The sequence below is a fragment of the Lacerta agilis genome, chromosome 7 (genome assembly GCF_009819535.1).
Source record: "Lacerta agilis isolate rLacAgi1 chromosome 7, rLacAgi1.pri, whole genome shotgun sequence".
NCBI classification, from domain to species: domain Eukaryota; kingdom Metazoa; phylum Chordata; class Lepidosauria; order Squamata; family Lacertidae; genus Lacerta; species Lacerta agilis.
This window is the reverse complement of record NC_046318.1, coordinates 42,650,004-42,666,944: the sequence shown is the minus strand read 5'-3', so window position 1 is coordinate 42,666,944 and position 16,941 is coordinate 42,650,004. Positions and strand designations below refer to the sequence as shown.

The 16,941-nt window shown below is 38.3% G+C and overlaps 1 protein-coding gene across 1 annotated transcript; it reads right to left on the bottom strand.

Annotated features, from left to right (window-relative positions):
* Nucleotides 1-2,843: 2,843 nt before the first annotated feature.
* Nucleotides 2,844-15,472, bottom strand: RIOK3 (RIO kinase 3). Its single transcript, XM_033155038.1, has 13 exons — nucleotides 15,286-15,472; nucleotides 13,083-13,204; nucleotides 12,383-12,528; nucleotides 12,140-12,247; nucleotides 11,207-11,316; nucleotides 10,036-10,179; nucleotides 9,564-9,691; nucleotides 8,938-9,126; nucleotides 7,869-8,028; nucleotides 6,859-6,939; nucleotides 6,685-6,774; nucleotides 6,053-6,160; nucleotides 2,844-4,394 (listed from the first exon to the last, which is right to left on the bottom strand). The coding sequence occupies exons 1-13, from the start codon at nucleotides 15,358-15,360 to the stop codon at nucleotides 4,287-4,289; spliced, it is 1,569 nt and encodes a 522-aa protein (XP_033010929.1). The 5' UTR covers nucleotides 15,361-15,472; the 3' UTR covers nucleotides 2,844-4,286.
* Between the last annotated feature and the right edge of the window lie 1,469 nt (nucleotides 15,473-16,941).

Sequence of the window (16,941 nt, the reverse complement as noted above, 5' to 3'; positions counted from 1 at the left end):
GTGCTTTGCGAACTTAGATCCATAAATTTCATTGGGTCTCCTCTTATGAGTATGACCAGCACTGGAAACAACCCATTGCAATGGATTGCTTTGAAGTCATTTCTGCATCAGGTAAAGTAATTTTTACACACACACCCAATTCCCCCCTCCCAACTTGCCCCATATTTTGCCTGACCTGTCCCTTATTTTGCCCAGCAGAAGGTGGCAACCCTAATGTCAGTGCATGCTAAAAGGTCAAGGAATGGGTCCCCAAAGGCATGCTTCAATTAAAAGTGGGTCCTGGGTCTGTTGACACTGGCAGCTTTCCAGGGTTACGGACATTCCCAGGCTTACCTGGAGATGCCAAGGATTGAACCCAAGGTTGTGAATGTACTGAGCTACAGCCCCAATTTAGCAAACAGACATTTGCTGCAATTCTGTACATGCTTACTTGGCACCAAGTTCCCTTGAATCTAGTGGGCAGTGCTTCTAATGTAATGTACAGGATTGCATAAATCCTAGACATTTGTCTAAACTTCAAAAGCCAATTTAACTACAGTAATAGCTACCACAATTTCTTGACCCCGCAAATTTCCTAATTACACATTGTGTGACCAAGTGTCCGTATCATTAGGCAATAAGGTGATAGTTACCTGCAAGCTCTGCACCAAGTTGCCTGCTACTCTCAGATGCTGAGGAGCAAGGTGGGTTGTTGCCTTAGTTAAAGGAAGATGCACTTGCCCATCAGGTCAGCTTCTGGACAGAGAATAGGAGATGCACACCATCTTGTACATCTCTTCTGGCAATAAAATGCCACAGACCAGACATGTTTCCCACGGTGGGGAGACTTGGCTCTCAACATGACAAATATTAAAGCATTTTTACTTTCAATGCTTTTATAAGCCAGGGAAGGATCACCTCCAGAAGAATCCTGTCATCAGTATTGGGTTGTATAAACAACTGTATCCATTATAAATGGATACGCAGAAGCATGCTTGTACTAAGTTCCCAAAGCAGCTAAATGTCAATGTAATGCTACTTTGTAATATTAAAATGAGGAAAAAGTTTCTCATGACCTCAGGTTTAGCATTACTCTGGGGGAGGTCTTCGAGGTGTGTTTAGAAAAAGGCAACAGTGGATGTACTATTTGTCTTTGACCTCTTTGAACCAGTACTATCAAGACTCCTTCCTTCCTACACACACTGCCCAACATAAATTAATCAATTACTGTATTTGACTAAAAGCCATTACAAATCCAATTACAAAACCAGCAAATCCAATAAAACCTGTTAAGATCCAGAAATAAGCAACCATTTACAATCAAATTAATGAATCCCTTGCGCAACCTACAGTGTTGTCTTTTATGTGACTAGCACAAATGCTTGTAGTGGCTTTTGCGAATAAAGCTGCTTTATATGTGACAAGCGAGTCACAGTCATATAATAGCCAACATATTTTCACTTTAGGGCTCTGTCCTTGCAGCGGTGCAAACATCTGTTCCAAAAATCTCTTTCTGGGGTTTTGATAGAGCTGGGCTGACAATGGAGTATGTATCTAATGGGGAAGATCTTCTAACTTCACCTGCCCCACAAATACAGAATCTTAAATGCCTTGGAACTTTCCTGTATTTTCCATCGAAGACTGATGTGGGCATTGTTTGAAAGCGGAGAGCTGCAAAAGCAGTTCTCAGAGAGGCAAAGGTAAGTGTCTGCAAATATTGGGCTCTGGTGTGGTTAGATTTCAGCAAATGGTACCAATGGGAGAATTTTGAGATATAGATTGAAGTCTTGCTCATTATACTGCTTATAGATCAAATCCCTGAGCAGTCTTCTAACTCCAGAGAATACAAAAATGTCTGTTGTCAAGGTTTTTTGAGGCTAGCAAGTCTTGTACTAGCTTGGCCCAACCACCCTTCTTCCATTGTTCCTCCAGGCAAAGTCTAGGCAAATGGTCCTCTGACATATCGAGGACCCTTTTATAGCCGTCTCCGCCCTAGCTTTTACAGACACCACGCCTGTCTCTGTCCACTGCCTAACATTAATCATCAGTACTTCAGGGAAAATGACTTGTTTTTCACAGAATCAGATTTGGAAGGGACCAAGAGGATCATCTATCTAGTCCAACTCCTTGCAATGCGGGAATCTTTGCCCAACATGAGGCTCAAATTCATGCTCAGTTTAAGTGTCTCATGCTCTACCGATGAGCTATTTGGCAGACTGTTTCTCATTGAAGGCCTTTTGCTGTTGGAGAGGGTTTTGTTTTTGTTTTTGTTTTACTTACAATACCAAAATCTGTGAAGGTGGCTGTAGTAGCTGATTCATTAACAAGACTACCAAACCATTTGCAAACAAATGCTCTTCTAAAATGTGTTGAGGAGGGGGGATTATTGGGATGTCCTTGTTTTTATTTCTATTACGTATTTTGCATTTTTATATTGTGATTTTATGTTGTGAACCGCCCCAAGACCTGTGGGGTGGTACACAATAATAATAAAAAATGCAGGTCATCTGAAAGGTTGGTCAAAGGGTATTTTCAAAAAAAACACCAAAGAATTTTCAATAGTTCTTAATACCCAATTTAGTAAAAGCCTATCAAGAACAACATAATAGCTTTAAAAGCATACATTTCACGTCTGCTATATTCAGTGGATGGCTGCTTTTGATTGTACTTGTCTTAATTGAAAATTGAACAGATTTTATATGGACAGTTAAATACAATGCTTAATTTAAATATCTTTTGTATAGACCAGCCTCTCAGCATGTTACACTCATTCACTTTTGTGAGAATGATGATTTTGAACTAGAATTTAATTTTTAAAGCTGGACAAAGACCTGAACAAAAAAAAACCTACATGAACACAGGGACAAGATCAGATTTGTTTATTATCCCTCTTATTTTTGCATGGAATGAGCATTTCCATAGGCCACCATGAGAGCTTCACACAGCAACAGTCTCTCATTACAACATAGTGAAGGGATCTAAAAGAAGAAATCTGAAAACAAAAGGTGACCATTCTAAAATTTTACCACCCTACTAAGTCCAGTAATCTAATAAATCTGTCAGTGAATGAACTGTTTTTTAATACTGACCTTAGTGAAATGATACAATTTAGTTACACATGGGTACACTCCAAGAATGAAATCAACAATACATGAATAGAGAGGCAGGTCTCTCCTCAACTTCCATATAACATCTTGTAGACATGTTCATTGTTATAGGACTCTAGATTTCTTACACATATGCATCAAAAAGGATTTGTGTTCTATTGGGTTTTTTGTTTATGTGGTCATATCAATTGCATCAAATTGTATTACATGGGAGGCTATGTTACATACACATGTGGAGACGAAAGATGTTTTCTGAATCACACCTAAATAATCTATTGTACAAAGATGTAAATTTACCATGATCTCAAGTTTATGCATTTAGGATACAACTGTACAGAAGCTTCTTCTGCTGGGCATCCTTACAAATTTTGTGTAATTTAGACTTGTTTATATTTTTTTTCAAAGCTACCTCCATGTGAGAATCATATTAAGGTGCCTTCTGTTCAAGTATTGTTCAAGAAAAAAAGACCAAATATTTTTGCTATTGATAATCCAGTAGCAAGTTTCTTCTTTCAGCATTTAACATAATGGCCTGCATATTTAAGAATCAAATTACAGGAAAAGAGTTTTTTTATTGTGTAAAAAATCATATAAAATGTTTTAGGCTGTTCTTAGTGATTAATATAAATTTTGTTTATCGAATATTAAAGTTTTTGTAAAAATAGTAAACTTTTGATATGAAATCAATGTTGAATAGTTATGAAACATAATGCGAGCCTCCCTTTAACCATACACTATTAAAATTAAAGTATGTGCATAAACCGTACGCACAAAAAGTTTTAAACTTTTCCTTCCATCAGGTATACCAGTATGTAAAAGTGGAAGGGGAAGGAAAGAGTATCAATCACTCTTTCTCATTTTTATGTAGTACTTCAGTTTAGTCTGAAATTGTGACATTAAATAAATTAAATATTTCATCACACCATATTCTTAACTCAGCTACACTGACCTGAAAAATTCTTTTGTCAGATTGAAAAGGAAAATTACTTTCCACTGTCACAGAGCCATGTAGTTGACAGTCCCAGTGACCTAACTTGTGGGCTTTTCTGGAAAAAAACAACAACACCAAAGCACCAATGCACGTTTCCTGAAGTTTCATTTACGGCATTCTGAGTTGACCATAACTTCTGTTGCTTTTGGCAGCTGACATTTAATCACTGCACTTAATGCAAAAAAGATGTTTCAGTTCAACTCAAAGTGCTATTCATTGCAAGATGTTGGTGGACTCCCATAATCACTCGGATATAGAGACCCCTTTTTTCCATGATTTTGAACATGATCTTCACTCATCTTCTCCAGAGCTTCAATCTATAAAACAGAAAGACATGTAGTAGTCAGAAACAGTCTATACTTAAATTTACTGCAATTCTGCTTGGCATGATACCAATTTGCTAAACTTGTACTGCCTTTGTCTTCACCTTTTATTGTTGTCAAATTACTGATCAAGTCATGTTTAAACAATTGTGAGTTCATGCAGCATACAAAAAGCCTGTTATTGAGCTTTGCCAATTTTATTTTCTTCCTGTTTCACCAGAATTGCCATCCTCAACATTTTTTTCCCTTGCAGAAGCAAAATAGATTGACACAATATGCAAGATAGTCTCACCTGGGTAACAAAATATCTTTTGTGCTGGGGGGAATGGACAAGGCATAATGGGAAATGCAAACAACAGCACCATCAGTTCAGCCCACACACAATTATGTTCTAAGAACAGGGAGTTAGTTGGGATTTTCATACATAGTTTTGTATGGTTTACATTTTAGTGAAAATACTGCTTCTGTTGAACCATTCCCAGTGGTTACTATACAAGCATATTCAATGGAAATATTACTTGCATGCTTAACTAAGAGCCAAATTAAAGTCAAAATCACTGACCCATGTTAGTGAAAACAAAGTCCCCAGAGACCAAACAACTCCAGACAACTAATTCCTTTGAGCCTCAGAGGACCTTTGGCCTCAAGTTTCCCCAAACAGCAGCACTCTATGTCATATGGCAATCTACTACTGAAACTGCTTTGAAAAGCAGTTTGCGTAGACCTGGCTATTAGCTTAGGTCTTCGCTGAAATGTAATGTCAGTCTATGGTTCTGGTGGTTGCAATTACATTGTTTTGCTGATATGCTGTTTGGTGTATAATTTATGTATATTCTACCATTTCATTGTTACCACTCTAGAATTGCTAAATGCAGTGAAAATCACAATACAATTGTTTAAAATAAATGTTTATTGTCTATAATAAGTTACAAATAATTCATTAATTTTATATATTAAACAAGCCTGTTTTCAATTTGAACTCCAAACCCAAATATATTATTTTTGCAGTTCACTACTCAAACTCACAATACTAAAAAAGGGGGGGATTCCAGCAGGCTTTTTATCTTAAGTTCCAATTTTATTGTTTTAATTCATTTTAGTTTCATTGTACTGAGCCTTCTCCATAGTACTTAGATTTGACTGTCATTAAGCAGTACATATAATGTCTAAAATAAGTAACAAAAAGTAGCAAAATGAGTATAGCTAAAGCAAGAACAATTTCCCTAAGACCACATTCACAGCAGAAAGCATTATATTGTCAGATCAAGTTAGGTCTGGTTAATTCTTTGTGCCCCAAGACTCAGGATTTTCAGGACTATGATAAAAACTGGTTTGCTGAAAACCCTACATTTGCTCACTTTATTGGGCAGGTTAACACTTTGTCTCTTGCAGAAACAAAGGGTTTCACTAAAATGGTGCATGAATAAGTTTCATGAATAGTACTCACACATATATTCCAAGGGGGAATGCTTCATATTTAGACAACAAGCCGCATGTCCAAATGTATGAATAACAATACAAAAAAATTGGACTCAACTCTGCCTTCATAATGCAGATCTCTCTGCACATTCTAAGAGCTTCTCTGAGTGCAGCCTAGTAAATAAGATCATATTTATACTCCCCCACTCACTCCCAAGGTGGGGAGAACTTACCTCAGCTAAGAAGTCCACTTCATTGTCAGCTGCTAAGTTTAAACCTGAGACAGCATTGAAGAGCTCTCTTTCACCAAGTGTTTCAGATACACCATTCTTCTGGAAGAACTTTCATTAAAAGCAAAGATAGGTTTAACCATTGAATTCATAGAAGCATTTCCCTCCCCCCTTCTTTCTCACTTTCTTTCTTTAGTCTAGCAGTTGCCTGAGGTAGCTATTATTTGTGGACATTTGGACTTGCAATAAGATTTTCTTAAGCTTTCTAGCCTGTATTTCTCTCACACAAATACAAGCAGGTTTTATAAGCCTGTGTTGTATTATTTGCGAAGGGCAGTGGACTCTCCAGATCAAGCTCAGGGCCTTGAATAAAGTCTTTTGAAAACCAGTCAGCTGGTTTTTTTTTTTTTTTTTGTATTGCAAGCAACTAAGGGACCAAAAATCAATTACAATTTAAAATGTTCTCAACTCTTCCTTGAATGTCCCTGAATATAATTCTCAATCTTCCCCATTATAATTAAACCTACATTTTCAGAATGAAGTGATAAATATTGAGAAAACTTCCATATACATTTTAAGATACATGCACTTCTACAGATACAAATACAAAATAACAAGACCGTCAGACGCTTTACCTGTGAAACATTCCTGCAATCTCTAAACAAGAACTGAAGTCCATGTGGGTGAGTGGGCTCCACAGACTGACTGACATCAATTAACCAGACCTATAATATAAATAAGATGAGTATTTCAGATATTTGCAAATGGAACCATCTCTAGTTATTTTTCTCCATGCAGAATCTGCTTACCTTTCCCCCTTGCCACAGCATGTTGTATTCACTTAGGTCAGCATGAACTAAACTGCACTCTTTATACAATTGTTGCATCATCTAGAAACAAGCAGCAAGTTATTAATGGGAATGCTCTCCATGCTACTAATTATTCAATATTACCACTAAAGACTGATTAAAAATTAACAGTGTATGCATGAGCATGCTGGATACAGAAAACATATAAAAGAACTTAGCTTATTTTTCAGAAACAAAATATTACCAAATTAAATTACAGATATTTGGCATGCTCACTCTAGTTAGCTTATCTGAACTGTGCAGAATTGCAACTGCATATGACTGATAGGCATGTTTTTAAAATGCCCTAATCACTCTTGCTTCTACTAAAAGTACTTAGCCATGCCTTTTTATAGTACACTTACTACACTAAGAAAGGCTGTCAAATCTCGGGAGTATTAAATATAATCCAAGTATTGTAGGACTCTAGGAAATACTGTTGTAAAGAGAATTGCTGGTTTCACAGAACCAACACTTTCAGTGGTCTTGTATTTGAATTTTTGTTCAAGCTACTTGTAGTAATCTTTGACTCAAATACAGTTCTGACTAAGAATACAATATAATTAAAGTACATAGTAAAACCACATTAACACATCCATAATAAATAAGCCTATTAAAAGAGCATAACTGTTAAAACCACCATAAAATAAAGTATTTCAAGATCAGGGAAATGCTTGTTGAAACAGGTGCATCTTTAAGAGCAGGTGGAATGCCAATACTGATTATTCCACAACATTGGGGCCCCTAATGAAAATGGCAGACTCCATTTTATTACAAGCCAATAATCTGACCATGAAAAAACTAATGGGCTTCATTTGATGATCTTAACAACCTTAGCAGACAGCGGAGGGACCCTACACACACATTTATATAAATTTAATAAATAAAGAAGTAAATAAATAAATAAATATCTGTTATTTAAAGGAACTCTTGCCAATAGTTTTGAGACAAGACAATTGTATTGATCTTACATGAAGAACTTGATAGTAAGCCTTCTTCATATCTTCACTACTGAGTTTTACTTCTTTTAGTTTAGGAGCTGGAACTTGATCCTGGCCAATGAAGGACATAACTAAGACATGCTTTTTAAGGGTAACCACTTCTGGACAAGGAATGCCAGCTGCCTGCATTCTGTGAAGAAGACAAAAAAAGCATTAGAGCATTAGAACTTCCAGTTACTGTAGTCAAAAACTCACCAAAGTGCCTACACTGTCATACCTGTTTTGACTCAATTACAGTTTATAAAAGCATACAACAGGGTTGTGAATCTTCTCAGCTGAGCAGGCAAGATCCTTAGCTCACCCACCTCTGGTGGGTCACTTTGACAGGTGGATGGGGCTGCCCACCTGTCAATCACCTGACATCAGGTCACACATTTCTCCTTTGCCGTCAGCTTGAATTCAAGCCAATCAGTTAAAGGACATTTTAGCTGATCCAAACAGAGCTTCAAGTCACTGCCAATCAAGCAAACCCTGTTTGATTCCGCATTGTAAGGCTCTTATCAGTCGTTTGCACCCATGTCTTTCCCTGCCCCACACCTAACATATACAACTTTAGGTGTCGGGCAGGTGGATTGGGAGGTGGCGGCCTTGGGGGCCAAATTAGGCACATTTGTACCAGCCCTAAATAGACTTGTGGGCTGCAGATTCCTCATTACTGCCATATAACATTTTAATAACAGCTTTAAATGTATTAACTAATGGGTTGTACTCAATTATGCTTTATGTTGGATTTTTTTAAATTTTTTAACCCTATTGTATATTTGTATAGGTTTGTATTTTATTGTATACACCACCTGGAAACGTGAGCATGACAGGCACTATATAGTTTTAAATAAATTAAGATTTAAAGCAGAACAGTTACCTGTATAGCAGTATATGGATGCAGCAAATTGTAAAAAATGTAAAATATTTTATACATAAAGGAATATGGTTCAAGACACATAATCAGTGTTGAAGGGAGATTTTACATTGATTCCCAAGTACTTGGTTTTCAACAAGATGCTACTGCTTATTCATACCTACACCTACATTTCTATACCTTTTTAAGTTGTGCATTTCTTTCTCAGCCCACATTCGGATTATCTTTCGTGGATTCAGTTTGCTGAAACGATCTCTGAACCTATAATCATCTTTGATATACTTATCACGATTCTTAAATTCATTCAGAGTTGTTTTAAACACCTTTATGGCACATTCTGAAGGTATGGGGCTGGCATCCTCACCCAAACTTTAAGAAGGGGGAAAAAGAAGTTTTAGTTACATGCCTACAAACCAATTTTAAAGAATCTTCAACCAGTAAAACAGATGAGAAAGTATAAAGCAAAAGACGAGAAAGCATTTGGAAAATTATTTCATTGCATTATATCTCAATATGTCAGCTTTGAAACATTTGACCCATTGAACTTGTGTTAGTTAAATATTCATTTTATAATGATGTATACTTTACATTACTAGATTTAAATAGTAGATTTAACTTAAGGTTTCATGATAGCCTATAATATGATTTATTTCAAGGAAGGGGGACAAATGTGATGCTGCATACTTCCACTGCAACAATTTTATAAAATTTAAGCTAACGAACAGTATGTTCCAAATACTATGTTGCTCTGCAGTTGCTCCCATTTTTACACAATCCAAGTATCATAACCATATTTTTAAAAATACCTTCCTCCATATGCATGAAACACCACTGACTCTTTTCCTGTACTTATGCATCCAGTGATGGTCTCCAGCATTCCAGAATTGACCATCTTATACAAAAGTAAGCGTGTTTTAGGATCTACTGCTTTCTCCTGCACAAGAAGAGCGGGGAAGATAAACTTTTATTATGCTGTATGTTTAGTACAGATGACAAAACGTTCCTTTGATTAATCTACAAAAGTGCTATGAACTTTAGCTTGATCAGGTGCTTTAAATTTTTTAACGATCCTCTATATTTTTCTGTATCAATTACTTCAGACTTAACACTCCCATAGCATAAAAAAACCTACTCAGCAAGTGCAACTCTCAAATAATGTTCTGTTATGGCTCCAGAAAAGTCTTAACTTTTTCAGTATTCAGGTATCAAGTTTATCCTAAATAACATAGCCCTGTTAAACTATGCAATTTTCATTTTGTCTGAGCCACCAAAACGTACAGCAGTAGAATGTTCCTTCTTCTCATGGAGCCTGGCACTTCGACGTTCCTCGGAGTATGCATGCTGCTTTAAGGCATTGAAGACATGATTGGACAATTTTAGGTCCATACCAATTCCATCGCCAACTTGGAATTCAGGCGCAAACTGTGAAGACAGGTGAAATTCAGTGCATGACATGGAATTTTAACCCCAGATATTCTGTGTGTCTGAAAAAGTTGCTGATAGGGGAGACCTACACCTGCAGCACGTCCATTACTTTCTGTAGCTCAGAACAGCAGATATAACTTTCCCCCATATTATCATAACAACCTAAAAAGAAAACCTATGGGAGAAAGACTCACTCCAGGTCAGTTTGGGAGCTTTAAGACAGAGCAGAAATTTGAACTCAGATTTCTCAAGTTCAAGCTTAGCACTTTATCCACTAATTGCAGATGATAGTAATAAAGATAAAAAATTTAATTTTTCTTGTCAGAGGCCATGACAAATAGGCCAATATAGTTATAAAAAAGAATAAAAATATTGGTCAACTATACAATGAATCTCTAGCACAGGGTTGGGCTAGATGACGCTCAAGGTCCCTTCCAACTCTACAATTCTTTGATCCTATGAAATCCTTCTACAAAAGTATTTAATCAGAGACATTAGGGGGCATTCCAAGGTAATAGGATACCATGCTCCCTTCTGGATCTGGATCTCTGACACACTCTTCAGAAGCTAAGAAATCATGGCCCGGTTTACATGCAATGGTAAAATATGGCTTGTTTAGATGAAGTGTGGCTTGTTTAACCATGGTTTGTTGGCCACCCTGTGCTGGATACTCACCAAGCTACAGAGGCATGAGGTAAGAGCAGCTATAAAACAAATTTAGCTTGGGAGAAACAAGCCATGACTGGTTTGTTCAACATGCTATGAGTTACCTCGCAGATGGGCAAACTATGGTTACAACAAACCAGGGCTTAGTGTTATGTGCAAATAGAGCCATATAATTGTTTTTAAACAGGTGCATAAAACTTTAAATACTGGCATAGATACTATCATAACATTTGTATAAAGTGCTGGGTTATCATGGGAAGTGAAGCAGAATATATCAAGAGTCAACAGCAATATATGTTTTGCAAGCAATCACGGACCAACCTTGGAATGTCAATCATGAACTTAGGACAGAACTTACATTTTCCATTCGAGCAGTATTCTTTCTTCCACACACAACCTCATCATGCTTGGTAGTAATATCTTTTCCTTTTCCTATAAAGCCTTTCTTTGGAGTAGTAGTGGGCTTATCTATGAATAATAAAAATATTGAACTCAAAATACACTTCCAAGACTGGTAAATGTATGCAACCTTTTTAGCCACATCCTACAAAGCATTCTAGGGCACAAATTACATGGACGCTATCAATATCACCATCCTAAACTTTTATGCATTAGCCATTCATGCTAACAATTTCCAGATAATATTTCCCTTTCAGACAGTTGCAATAAAATATACTACACAGAATCTTTCTATCTTAAAAAGGATATATAAAAAATTATTTTGCCCAGCAAATTAAATTCTACTTCGTGTGTGTGTGTATGTATATAGAGAGAATTATAACATATGGTTCCCTACACCAACTACCCAGATCCTTTCCATTTCTTTTAGCTGTTATTTCTTTGCATTTAGTAAAGATTTTTTGAAATGTGAGTTGCTAATACTTCATATTTAATCAACGTAACTAGAAAATGCATGAACTACTGACAAAGTTATTGGAAGGCTGCAGCTTCCCATTCCTGAATTTGTCTCCCAGACAATCTTTGGACAAGAAAAGTACACATAACTGCTTTACTCACATTCTTTTTTCTTCTCCTCCCTACACTCTATTCTAAATTTTTAGAATTCAAGCTACAGTTTAGCAGGGATTTGTCTTTTGCTATTGAAAGCACTCCCATGTGCTCTATTAAAAATTATAATATTTAAAAGATAAACAGCATATTATGTAATTGACAGCTTGATCTTCATTAAGCAGTTGCCAATGACCTCACAAAACACTTTCAGGATCCTACAATATGAAAAACTTTGTGTATAAAAATGGTACATTTCATAAGTTTTTCATCCAAATGGTACCTGCTCTATAAGGATCATGACGAGTATCCTGCCAATCGACCTCATCTTCAGAGCTGTCACTGTCTTCAAAAGGATGTACCTTGCGGTAGTTCTCAAAAGATATGGACACTTGAGAAATAAAAACAAAAATGTATATGACTTAACAGTTGCTGACCACCACACAACATCCAAAGATAGAAGGGTGACTGAGAAACAGAAAGATTCACCCTAACAAAGAAATCATGACTCATGATAGTAAGTAACCTTTGCTATCTCCATTTATCTTCTTTTCTTCACGTCGAAGCTGTGCATCATACTCTCTATCAAATTCCATTTGCAGCATCTGTGCCAGCATCAAGTCACTGGAAGTATCAATATTCTCCCCACTAATAAATGATCCTTCAACAGCCCTGGATATGAGAGACCAAAAGAGAACACTTAGTGGGACAATTCAGCCCTTGGTACTCCAACTAAGAGTACAGTACATTTTTAGCTTCCATATAATATACGTTGCAGAGGAGGAAGTTGATTGCTTTGTGTAATTAAAAAGGAAGGTGGTGGCTATGCAATTTCTTCATTTTAAAGGAGCCTGGCAGGACACTAAGTAATTCTACTCCCTTCCTTTTGAATACAGCTCACTTCAAACAAGGAAGCAATTCAGACTCTTTCAGGCACCTTGTGTAAGATGAGTCATTTCACTAGGCACCAGCTTTTTTCCTCTCTCAAACCTGAAGAGAAAGCTATGGCAGCAACAGGTAGGAAGGGCCATAACTAACATTTTTACCCCAACCAAAAGACTTTGTCAAGCCCCAATACCATTGCTACAATAGTTTCCCAAAATCACACTCAACATATACTTCCAAGTACAGGTGTGAAAAATTGCAGCTGTAAAAAAATATACAGAATCCCACTAACAAGCAACTAACTGTAATAAGCATTCATAATGTAAGGATATTCAACTTACGATACCACTTCTGGAAAAGAAGAATTTTCTTCTTCTAACTGTAGCTCTTTAGCTAACTGTTCACTCATGACATCAGCAAACGAACATGATATTGTGGTGTTTTTAGGAGCTCCCCATGGACACTGCAACAAAAATAGATATCTTTTTGGCTATGGATAAGACAGATAATTTTTCTTTGCATAAAATCCTGATGTCACATTTCTTTGTATAGATACACGGAAATACACTGTGTAAAATGAATCCAGTCTTGTGAAGTCACAGAAGTGACTCATACTACAGTACTTTTCTATTTAAAGATTGCACAATGCCTTTATTCCTTTATAAAGTATACATAAAAATATATCAGCATTTAAAATATGAGAGCTGTTTAAATATTTACCTCTATAATCCACTCAATTTCTGTTTCAGATCTGAAATTGTCACTTTCTCCACTTAAATAACTGAACATGTCCAGGATAAGACAGTCTCCCTATGTGTTTTTTCACTGATCAGTGCCAACAGTGTTAGAAACCGAGATATGAAAACTATGAGCTAAATGACACCTTAAACCTAGGTTATGGGCACAACAATGGGATGTCTACGCACACTTTTTATAACAAGAATACAAAGCTGAAAATGAATGAACTGCAGCTAAAATATCATGTTCATTTTTCACATGGTCTAGTCCATCCCCTGCCCACACCTTAATATCCTTAAGAGGGTCTCTTCTCCAGTCTTCAGAGAGTAACTGGAAGTGGGGAGGCATAAAAAGGTCCTCCTTTCCTTCCACTCTGCAGTTTTAATCTGAAATCTCAGGCGCAGTACTGCACCCAGAGCTCAGAAACTGCTTGCGCTAATGAAATTCCCTGTCGCAAAATGCGCTTAGAACAATGGGAGTTTCAAACACTGAGGGCCAACTATGAATCATCCTACAAAATACTTACTGATAAAAATCAGAAGGGTTTATATAAAAGTGTCTTATTGGCTGATGAATATGTGTCCACACTGATCAAAGATCCAGATGACAGAGAACAAATAATTTTTACCATGCCAACTTTATTGATAAAGGACCAAAGGTCAGGCTTACAAAGAACTCTTCTCTCAGAAATTCATATTACACAACACTAAGGCTGATCTTGCTGTTCTAAACTAGATTGCAGCCTATCTGCTCCAGCTTACATTAGAGAGGTCATTGAGAGTTAGGAATTATTTAAAATTTGTAAAACAGCTGTTACTTTAAACATTACAGCAGCACACCCATAAATCTAATTTATGAATGATGGACCAGTTAATGGTCTGTCTCAATGAATACCAGGTTTTAGAGCACTACAAATGAGTTACTTGGCTCTGAGCCCAGCACCATATCCATCTGTAGCCTCTTATCATAAGAATGACAAACAGGCAAGCTTATCTGAGCGTAGACACAAAATTGCTTAAATAAGTTATTACTCCCGATCACTACATTCTAACCTTGTTTTGGGGAAGTTTACGACCAGGTCATTGAAACAATAAGAACCCTATACCTATTTGCCTCTATGCTGACAAAATTGCTCACTCAATTTTGTCCCACCTACCACCTTTCTGCCACATAGCCTCCGGTGGCTATGAAATGGTTGTTCCCTCACCAGCCCCCAATTCTATCCTCACAGGACCCCTTGGACCCTTTACTCGTCTCTACCAGCACAAGGTTGGCCTTCTGAATTAAAGCAACCCTGCGGGCAGGCGGTGGAAATGAAAGGAGCCAACGACGGGGTCACTCCGGCCAATAAAACCCGCGCCCCCACCCGCCGCAACCAGTGTGGCGGAAGAGGAGGCAAAGCCAAGGCCCCCTTTCCCTGGAGGCCTGACGCCTCGTTTACACCCGCCGAAGGACGAGGCGGGCAGAATTAGACGAAGTGAGTGGACTGTACCGCGAGGGGAGGCAGCGTCGTTTTTCTTAACTGTCACCACAACATTCCCTGAGAGGAAACCAAGTTTGTATGGTGTGGGGGGGGATTTCATTTTGTTTACTCTCAGGGAATTACGCGACGAGGCCTCCGCTCTACCCGCTTATCAATGGGGGAATCCCCCGCCGCCGCCGCCCTTCAAGTGCCCGAAGCGACGACGGCGCCCACCCCGCCACCTCAGACCTCCTCCGCTGGCTCTCGTTCTGGGGGCGGCTGGATCTAGACCAGGCCTGAAGAAAATCCTCGGGCACGGCCGCCGCCGGCCCTCCCTGCCTCACCTTGCTTTGGGGCCAAGCTGGACTCGCGCTCGTCTCAGGAGCGGGGACGACAGCAGCGATACCTCCGGGATCCATGTTAGGCGTGCAAAGGAACGGAGATGGACGCCGAGAGAAGGAAGAGCAGCGACAGGGAAAGAGGGAGCCTGGCAGAAATAAAACTTCTTCCGGCTTCTTCTCCTCTCGCCTCAACTCCTCCCGCCCCTTCGCCGTCGGCGCTGTTGCCTATTGGTTTGCCGAGTGCACGTCCCGGTGACGTCACTTCCTTTGGAATCTCCTCTTCCCTAAGGGCCTTCTGTGTTGCTGTTGGCGGTCGCTTCGCTTCCTCCTTTGGGGTACTGATCAAACCACCACTCCGTCCCTTGAACGTTTCCTTTCATTCGTTTATGGCACTGTTTTCTCACAATGCCGTGAAAATAAACCACTGTTCAAAAAACTAAATTAGCGCTGGAACCTACGCTTCTGAATAAATGGGAACACGAATGGCTCCTCAACGATGACCTTTAAATCCATCTTCTCTTTCAGATGAGAAATGCCTGTCATTTGGGATTCGGCACCCCCATGACTCGGGTTTCTTTTTCAATCACAGTCTGCAGCTGTGGGGTTCACCACTGAGAAACATAACTAAGAGTTGCCCTTGTCCACTTCCTATAGATTTTTTTTTAAAAGTGTGTGCATGGAAAGGTACAGAAATACCTGTGCCCATGGTCAAGAGTGAGAAAAGGCAGTAAAAGGTGGGGGAGAAGTTGAGATGAGGGACCAGAACACACAGCACAGAAATAATCCAAGGACAGCCCACTGCTGTGGACAGGAAACAGCAGTGTTGTTCGGTCCTGTTTATTGAGCATTTATTCTGTCCTACACTTTCCAGTGCATTTAGCTGTCATTTTCCTTATTACAAATAAGTCTGATCTTCTGAGAAACGTGTGAATCCCTAGCAAAAGCACCCTTAAACTGAATATATATGGACATTCGGTAATCAATCACGCAGGCACACAAAATTAGAACCTAATTACTCACTTGTAAGGTATCACCCCATCTGGAAGATATGTGGAGCACTTTGCAGTTTTCATTGTATTGTTTTTAAAAAAACAAAACAAAGAAATAGTCAATTTGTTGATTGCAAAATTATTGTTAACGTCAGTTTATTTGGGGTTATTTAAATAAATACATGGTACAATTATTTGCTTATATCAGTGGTTGCGTGTTAGTTTCACATTCTCCAAGTGCATCATAAAATGTACCAAAAGATAAAAACTTTGCAAGAGAAACCAAGGCACTTAGAAACTGCGCGTTTCTATGTTATCACTCCCTTGTGTTAGTCTGCTGAAGCAAAAACAACAAAGAATGTTGTAGCACTAAAAGGCTAAAAGCTGTATTGTGGCATAAGCACGCACGATGATTCATCTTTACATGGGTACCGGGTAGAGATGAGCAGCTTCCTTGTTTATAAAGTTTCTGATCTCCTTTGAAAGGAGTTTCCATGGCCTGGGCGAGCAAACCTAAGTCCATAGTACATTTGTATACAGCTGTGCTTACTCCGATTTTCGTCTTTAATCCTAAAAGCTATTCATTTTGTCCCGTTTGGAGTTCTTGCATTTTCTTCACTGCCGCCTCCAACGATAACCTTCTGCTCTGGAAATCTGAGGACAGGCGGCA